Below are 8854 nucleotides of genomic sequence, written 5' to 3'. Positions count from 1 at the left end.
GCTCCCCGGCCGTGCTCCCGGGCCGTGCTCCCCGGCCGTGCTCCCCAGGCTGTGGGCAGCAGTGCCCGCAATGGCAGGGCAGGAGACGGCTGCTGGGGGAACGGCAGGCTGAACGGCGGCGTCTGGGGTGTGAGGAGCTGGTGGCGCTGGGTGTGGCAGGTGTGGGCTCCAGGAGGAGGAGGCCTGGACAGGCGTCCAAGGAACCGCCAGCCCCCCGAGCCCCGGGGCCTGAGCTGGCCCCAGGCCACGCGTGTCAGGGGGTGTGAGCAGGGGCGTGGGTGGGGGCTGGGTGGGGTGTGAGCGGGAGTGGGGGCTGGGTGGGGGCTGGGAGGGGTGTGAGCGGGGGCATGGGTGGGGGCTGGGTGGGGTGTGAGCGGGGGCTGGGTAGGGGCTGGGAGGGGTGTGAGCGGGGGCGTGGGTGGGGGCTGGGTGGGGTGTGAGCGGGGGTGGGGGCTGGGTAGGGGCTGGGTGGGGTGTGAGCGGGGGCTGGGTGGGGGCTGGGAGGGGTGTGAGCGGGGGCGTGGGTGGGGGCTGGGTGGGGTGTGAGCGGGGGGCGTGGGTGGGGGCTGGGTGGGGTGTGAGCGGGGGCTGGGTGGGGGCTGGGTGGGGTGTGAGCGGGGGCTGGGTGGGGGCTGGGTGGGGTGTGAGCAGGGGTGGGGGCTGGGTGGGGGCTGGGAGGGGTGTGAGTGGGGGTTGGGGGCTGGGTAGGGGCGGGGAGGGGTGTGAGCAGGGGCGTGGGTGGGGGCTGGGTGGGGGCTGGGTGGGGTGTGAGCGGGGGCTGGGTGGGGGCTGGGAGGGGTGTGAGCGGGGGCGTGGGTGGGGGCTGGGTGGGGTGTGAGCGGGGGCGTGGGTGGGGGCTGGGTGGGGTGTGAGCGGGGGCTGGGTGGGGGCTGGGTGGGGTGTGAGCGGGGGCTGGGTGGGGGCTGGGTGGGGTGTGAGCGGGGGTGGGGGCTGGGTGGGGGCTGGGAGGGGTGTGAGTGGGGGTTGGGGGCTGGGTAGGGGCGGGGAGGGGTGTGAGCGGGGGCGTGGGTGGGGGCTGGGTGGGGGCTGGGAGGGGTGTGAGTGGGGGTTGGGGGCTGGGTAGGGGCGGGGAGGGGTGTGAGCGGGGGCGTGGGTGGGGGCTGGGTGGGGTGTGAGCGGGGGCGTGGGTGGGGGCTGGGTGGGGTGTGAGCGGGGGCGTGGGTGGGGCCTGGGTGGGGTGTGAGAGGGGGCGTGGATGGGGGCTGGGAGGGGTGTGAGCAGGGGCGTGGGTGGGGGCTGGGTGGGGTGTGAGCGGGGGTGGGTGTGGGGGCTGGGAGGGGTGTGAGCGGGGGCGTGGGTGGGGGCTGGGTGGGGTGTGAGCGGGGCCGGGGTGGGGGCTGGGTGGGGTGTGAGCGGGGGTGGGGGTGGGGGCTGGGAGGGGTGTGAGCGGGGGCGTGGGTGGGGGCTGGGTAGGGTGTGAGTGGGGGCGTGGGTGGGGGCTGGGAGGGGTGTGAGCGGGGGCTGGGGTGGGGGCTGGGTGGGGTGTGTGAGCGGGGGGTGGGGGCTGGGTGGGGGCTGGGTGGGGGTGTGAGCGGGGGGCGTGGATGGGGGCATGGGTGGGGGCTGGGTGGGGTGTGAGCGGGGGGTGGGGGCTGGGTAGGGGCTGGGTGGGGTGTGAGCGGGGGCTGGGTGGGGGCTGGGAGGGGTGTGAGCGGGGGCTGGGTGGGGGCTGGGTGGGGTGTGAGCAGGGGTGGGGGCTGGGTGGGGGCTGGGAGGGGTGTGAGTGGGGGTTGGGGGCTGGGTAGGGGCGGGGAGGGGGTGTGAGCAGGGGCGTGGGTGGGGGCTGAGTGGGGGCTGGGTGGGGTGTGAGCGGGGGCTGGGTGGGGGCTGGGAGGGGTGTGAGCTGGGGGCGTGGGTGGGGGCTGGGTGGGGTGTGAGCGGGGGCGTGGGTGGGGGCTGGGTGGGGTGTGAGCGGGGGCTGGGTGGGGGCTGGGTGGGGTGTGAGCGGGGGCTGGGTGGGGGCTGGGTGGGGTGTGAGCGGGGTGTGGGGGGTGGGGGCTGGGAGGGGTGTGAGTGGGGGTTGGGGGCTGGGTAGGGGCGGGGAGGGGTGTGAGCGGGGGCGTGGGTGGGGGCTGGGTGGGGGCTGGGAGGGGTGTGAGTGGGGGTTGGGGGCTGGGTAGGGGCGGGGAGGGGTGTGAGCGGGGGCGTGGGTGGGGGCTGGGTGGGGGCTGGGAGGGGTGTGAGTGGGGGTTGGGGGCTGGGTGGGGGCTGGGTGGGGTGTGAGAGGGGGCGTGGATGGGGGCTGGGAGGGGTGTGAGCAGGGGCGTGGGTGGGGGCTGGGTGGGGTGTGAGCGGGGGTGGGGGTGGGGGCTGGGTGGGGTGTGAGCGGGGGCGTGGGTGGGGGCTGGGTGGGGTGTGAGCGGGGGTGGGGGTGGGGGCTGGGAGGGGTGTGAGCGGGGGCGTGGGTGGGGGCTGGGTAGGGTGTGAGTGGGGGCGTGGGTGGGGGCTGGGTGGGGTGTGAGCAGGGGCGTGAGTGGGGGCTGGGTGGGGTGTGAGCGGGGGCTGGGGTGGGGGCTGGGTGGGGTGTGAGCGGGGGTGGGGGCTGGGTGGGGGCTGGGTGGGGTGTGAGCGGGGGCGTGGATGGGGGCATGGGTGGGGGCTGGGAGGGGTGTGAGCAGGGCCAGGGTGGGCGCGTGGTGGAGGCTGGGTGGGGTGTGAGCGGGGGCGTGGGTGGGGGCTGGGTGGGGTGTGAGCGGGGGCCGGGGTGGGGGCTGGGTGGGGTGTGAGCGGGGGCCGGGGTGGGGGCTGGGTGGGGTGTGAGCGGGGGGCGTGGGTGGGGGCTGGGTGGGGTGGTGTGAGCGGGGGCCGGGGTGGGGGCTGGGTGGGGTGTGAGCAGGGGCTGGGGTGGGGGCTGGGTGGGGTGTGAGCATGGGGGTGGGTGGGGGCTGGGTGGGGTGTGAGCGGGGGCCGGGGTGGGGGCTGGGTGGGGTGTGAGCGGGAGCGGGGGTGGGGGCTGGGTGGGGTGTGAGCGGGGGTGGGGGTGGGGGCTGGGTGGGGTGTGAGCGGGGGCGTGGGTGGGGGCTGGGTGGGGTGTGAGCGGGGGCTGGGGTGGGGGCTGGGTAGGGGCTGGGTGGGGTGTGAGCGGGGGCGTGGGTAGGGGCTGGGTGGGGTGTGAGCGGGGGCGTGGGTGGGGGCTGGGTGGGGTGTGAGCGGGGGCCGGGGTGGGGGCTGGGTGGGGTGTGAGCGGGGGTGGGGGTGGGGGCTGGGTGGGGTGTGAGCGGGGGCCGGGGTGGGGGCTGGGTGGGGTGTGAGCAGGGGCTGGGGTGGGGGCTGGGTGGGGTGTGAGCGGGGGTGGGGGTGGGGGCTGGGTGGGGTGTGAGCGGGGGCCGGGGTGGGGGCTGGGTGGGGTGTGAGCGGGGGCCGGGGTGGGGGCTGGGTGGGGTGTGAGCAGGGGCTGGGGTGGGGGCTGGGTGGGGTGTGAGCGGGGGGTGGGGGCTGGGTAGGGGCTGGGTGGGGTGTGAGCGGGGGTGGGGGTGGGGGCTGGGTGGGGTGTGAGCAGGGGGGTGGGTGGGGGCTGGGTGGGGTGTGAGCGGGGGTGGGGGTGGGGGCTGGGTTGTGGGTGGGGGTTGGGGGCGTGGGTGGGGGGCTGGGTGGGGTGTGAGCGGGGGTGGGGGCTGGGTAGGGGCTGGGTGGGGTGTGAGCGGGGGTGGGGGTGGGGGCTGGGTGGGGTGTGAGCAGGGGCGTGGGTGGGGGCTGGGTGGGGTGTGAGCGGGGGGGGGGGGTGGGTGGGTGGGGGCTGGGTGGGGTGTGAGCGGGGGTGGGGGTGGGGGCTGGGTGGGGTGTGAGCAGGGGCGTGGGGTGCCAGGCTGACCTGAGGTTCCCAGGCTGCCCTGGCAATGGGCAGGGATTTGCTCTCAAACAAGCGTTGTACTGTTTGCATAGCAAACCTACCATTTAATTAGAAAAATACGCTTTTAATTAGCTTTCTCTTGACAAACACGTTGCTTATATGAACGGAGTTGGGGGGCCGTCCTTGGATAAAATGTGGAGCTTGCTCTAGCTGAAGGGACGCCAGGGGACAAGCCCCCCCACCCCCCGCCCCGGCCCAGCCGCTGCCCAGCCGTGAGGCGGCCCGGGCAGCCCGGAGCAGGGCCGGCCCCAGCCCCGAGGCTGGCTGGAACCGCACTTTGCTTGCTCGCCGTGGGTCACACTCGCAGGCCTGAGCCCACGAAACGGTGACATAGCCAAGAAGCCCTGCCCGTGGGCGGCCCTTTGCAGAGCTGCAGTCCCAGGACGGAGGGCAGAGGCCATCGCTAGCCGCCTCCCGCCTGGAGAAACAGTGCTTGCCGGAAAGCACCGCCACTCTGATCGGCCTTGGCGCCGCTCTCCTTAGAAGCTGAAAGCCATGTGTGGGGCATGGAAGGGCAGGGGCGGGGGAGGCCTGAGCAGCAGCATGGCCTCTCACCCCACGGGGGCCAGGGAAAGACCCCCACATCGTGGGAGCTAGGCTTGAAGGGTGGTCTCAGAGTGGGGGGCTCTGGCTCACGTCCTCACCAAGGTCACCGTGTGTAAGGGGCTGGGAGTCAGGGTGTGGGTCAGAGGGCACACCCCACCATGCCACCAAGGACCCAGGGCAAAGTCTGGGTCCTGTCCTGGGACAGGAGCTCTGAGAGGGAGGAAACACCCTACCACCGCTGCCCATTGCTCCCACGCTGCCCACGCCCCCACGCTGCCCACGGCCCCCACGCTGCCCACAGCCCCCACACTGCCCAAGGCCCCACGCTGCCCACGCCCCCACACTGCCCACGGCCCCACGCTGCCCACAGCTCCCATGCTGCCCACGGCCCCACGCTGCCCACGGCCCCCACGCTGCCCACGGCCCCACGCTGCCCACGCCCCCACGCTGCCCACAGCCCCACGCTGCCCACGGCCCCCACGCTGCCCACGGCCCCACGCTGCCCACGCCCCCACACTGCCCAAGGCCCCACGCTGCCCACGCCCCCACACTGCCCACGGCCCCACGCTGCCCACAGCTCCCATGCTGCCCACGGCCCCACGCTGCCCACGGCCCCCACGCTGCCCACGGCCCCACGCTGCCCACGCCCCCACGCTGCCCACGGCCCCCACACTGCCCACGGCCCCACGCTGCCCACAGCTCCCATGCTGCCCATGGCCCCACGCTGCCCACGCCCCCACGCTGCCCACGGCCCCCATGCTGTCCACGGCCCCCACGCTGCCCACGGCCCCACGCTGCCCACAGCTCCCATGCTGCCCACGCCCCCACGCTGCCCACGGCCCCCACCCTGCCCACGGCCCCCAAGCTGCCCATTGCTCCCACGCTGCCCACGGCCCCCACCCTGCCCACGGTCCCCACGCTGCCCACGCCCCCACGCTGCCCACGCCCCCACGCTGCCCACGGCCCCCACGCTGCCCATTGCACCCACGCTGCCCACGGCCCCCACCCTGCCCACGGCCCCCACCCTGCCCACGGCCCCCAAGCTGCCCACGGCCCCCACGCTGCCCATGCCCCCCACGCTGCCCACGGCCCCCACCCTGCCCATGGCCCCCAAGCTGCCCATTGCTCCCACCCTGCCCACGGCCCCCACCCTGCCCACGGCCCCCAAGCTGCCCACGGCCCCCCACGCTGCCCATGCCCCCCACGCTGCCCACGGCCCCCATGCTGCCCATTGCTCCCACGCTACCCACGCCCCCACGCTGCCCACGGCCCCACACTGCCCACAGCCCCCACGCTGCCCAAGCCCCCACGCTGCCCAAGCCCCTACGCTGCCCATGGGCCCCACGCTGCCCAGGGCCCCCACCCTGCCCACGGCTCCCACGCTGCCCACAGCCCCCACTCTGCCCAAGCCCCCACGCTGCCCAAGCCCCTACGCTGCCCATGGGCCCCACGCTGCCCAGGGCCCCCACCCTGCCCACGGCTCCCACGCTGCCCACAGCCCCCACGCTGCCCAAGTCCCTACGCTGCCCATGGGCCCCACGCTGCCCAGGGCCCCCACCTCTGCCCATGGCTCCCACGCTGCCCACGGCCCGCATGCTGCCCAAGCCCCCATGCTGCCCACGGGCCCCACGCTGCACTCGGCCCCCCCTGCCCACGGCCCCCACGCTGCCCACGGGCCCGATGCCCTCGGCCCCCCCTGCCCACGGCCCCCACACTGCCCATGGCCCCCATGCTGCCCACGGGCCCCACGCTGCCCACAGCCCCCACGCTGCCCACGCCCCCACGCTGCCCACAGCTCCCACGCTGCCCACGGCCCCCACGCTGCCCACACGGGCCCCATGCTGCCCATTGCTCCCACGCTGCCCATGGTCCCCATGCTGCCCACGGCCCCCATGCTGCCCACGGGCCCCACGCTGCCCACGGTCCCCATGCTGCCCACGGCCCCCACGCTGCCCACGGCCCCCACGCTGCCCACGGCCCCCACGCTGCCCATTGCTCCCACACTGCCCACACCCCCACGCTGCCCACGGCCCCCACGCTGCCCACGGCCCCACGCTGCCCACGGCCCCCACACTGCCCACGGCCCCCACGCTGCCCACGGCCCCCACGCTTCCCACGGCTCCCACGCTGCCCACGGCTCCCACGCTGCCACGGCCCCCACGCTGCCCACGGCCCCCACCCTGCCCACGGCCCCCACGCTGCCCACAGCCCCACGCTGCCCACGGCCCCCACGCTGCCCACGGCCCCCACGCTGCCCTCGGCTCCCACGTTGCCCACGGCCCCCACGCTGCCCACGGCCCCCATGCTGCCCACGGCCCCCACGCTGCCCACGTCCACCACGCTGCCCACGGCTCCCATGCAGCCCACGGCCCCCACGCTGCCCACGGCTCCCACGCAGCCCACGGCCCCCACGCTGCCCACGGCTCCCACGCTGCCCACGGCCCCCACGCTGCCCACGGCCCCCACGCTGCCCACGCCCCCACGCTGCCCACGGTCCCACGCTGTCCACTGCCCCCACGCTGCCCACGCCCCCACGCTGTCCACGGCCCCCACGCTGCCCCACGCCCCCACGCTGTCCACTGCCCCCACGCTGCCCACGCCCCCACGCTGTCCACGGCCCCACGCTGCCCATTGCCCCCACGCTGCCCATGGCCCCCACGCTGCCCACGGCCCCACACTGCCCACAGCCCCCACGCTGCCCAAGCCCCCACGCTGCCCAAGCCCCTACGCTGCCCATGGGCCCCACGCTGCCCAGGGCCCCCACCCTGCCCACGGCTCCCACGCTGCCCACAGCCCCCACTCTGCCCAAGCCCCCACGCTGCCCAAGCCCCTACGCTGCCCATGGGCCCCACGCTGCCCAGGGCCCCCACCCTGCCCACGGCTCCCACGCTGCCCACAGCCCCCACGCTGCCCAAGTCCCTACGCTGCCCATGGGCCCCACGCTGCCCAGGGCCCCCACCCTGCCCATGGCTCCCACGCTGCCCACGGCCTGCATGCTGCCCAAGCCCCCATGCTGCCCACAGGCCCCACGCTGCACTCGGCCCCCCCTGCCCACGGCCCCCACGCTGCCCACGGGCCCGATGCCCTCGGCCCCTCCTGCCCACGGCCCCCACACTGCCCATGGCCCCCATGCTGCCCACAGCCCCCACGCTGCCCACAGCCCCCACGCTGCCCACGCCCCCCACGCTGCCCACAGCTCCCACGCTGCCCACGGCCCCCACACTGCCATGGCCCCCATGCTGCCCACGGGCCCCACGCTGCCCATGGTCCCCACGCTGCCCACGCCCCCCACGCTGCCCACAGCTCCCACGCTGCCCACGGCCCCCACGTTGCCCACACGGGCCCCATGCTGCCCATTGCTCCCACGCTGCCCATGGTCCCCATGCTGCCCACGGCCCCCATGCTGCCCACGAGCCCCACGCTGCCCACGGTCCCCATGCTGCCCACGGCCCCCACGCTGCCCACGCCCTCACGCTGCCTACGGCTCCCACGCTGCCCACTCGGGCCCCATGCTGCCCATTGCTCCCACGCTGCCACGGTCCCCATGCTGCCCACGGCCCCCACACTGCCCACGGCCCCCGAGCTGCCCATGCCCCAACTCTGCCCACGGCCCCCACGCTGCCCACGGGCCCCACGCTGCCCACGGGCCCCACGCTGCCCACGGTCCCCATGCTGCCACGGCCCCCATGCTGCCCACGGCCCCCACGCTGCCCACGGCCCCCACGCTGCCCATTGCTCCCACACTGCCCACACCCCCACGCTTCCCACGGCTCCCACGCTGCCCACGGCTCCCACGCTGCCCACGGCCCCCACCCTGCCCACGGCCCCCACGCCGCCCTCAGCTCCCACGCCGCCCACGGCCCCCCACACTGCCCACAGCCCCCACGCTGCCCACACCCCCACGCTGCCCACAGCCCCCACGCTGCCCACACCCCCACGCTGCCCACAGCCCCACGCTGCCCACGGCCCCCACGCTGCCCACGGCCCCCACGCTGCCCTCGGCTCCCACGTTGCCCACGGCCCCCACGCTGCCCACGGCCCCCATGCTGCCCACAGCCCCCACGCTGCCCACGTCCACCACGCTGCCCACGGCTCCCATGCAGCCCACGGCCCCCACGCTGCCCACGGCTCCCATGCAGCCCACGGCCCCCACGCTGCCCACGGCTCCCATGCTGCCCACGGCCCCCACGCTGCCCACGGCTCCCATGCAGCCCACGGCTCCCACGCTGCCCACGTCCACCACGCTGCCCAACCACCAAGCCCCGCCAGCTCCCCTCCCCCCATCCTGACTTTGAATAAGTCCAGGGCCTTACAGACACACTCAGGAAGCCTCAGGAAAGAGGTCGGGACCAGATATGATGCTCTAAGTAAATGGCAACTGACCTTCTCAAGGTGAGATGGCGGCCCACAGAGTGGCTGGTCTGAGAACAATACTTG

The 8854-nt window shown here is 75.8% G+C and overlaps 1 protein-coding gene across 1 annotated transcript; it reads left to right on the top strand.

The window, feature by feature from the left end:
• Positions 1-4575: 4575 nt before the first annotated feature.
• Positions 4576-8706, top strand: LOC122125107 (nascent polypeptide-associated complex subunit alpha, muscle-specific form-like). The gene has a single exon (XM_042699662.1). It carries the CDS (start codon positions 4576-4578, stop codon positions 8704-8706), a length of 4131 nt encoding a protein of 1376 aa, XP_042555596.1.
• The last annotated feature ends 148 nt before the right edge of the window (positions 8707-8854 follow it).

This window comes from Dipodomys spectabilis, unplaced genomic scaffold (assembly GCF_019054845.1).
Source record: "Dipodomys spectabilis isolate Male_0828 unplaced genomic scaffold, ASM1905484v1 ptg000261l, whole genome shotgun sequence".
Lineage (NCBI taxonomy): Eukaryota > Metazoa > Chordata > Mammalia > Rodentia > Heteromyidae > Dipodomys > Dipodomys spectabilis.
This window is presented reverse-complemented; position numbering and strand designations above follow the sequence as displayed.

Coding starts and splice junctions, on each gene's coding strand:
- LOC122125107 (XM_042699662.1), top strand. CDS start 4,576: ATGCCACCAAGGACCCAGGGCAAAGTCTGGGTCCTGTCCTGGGACAGG.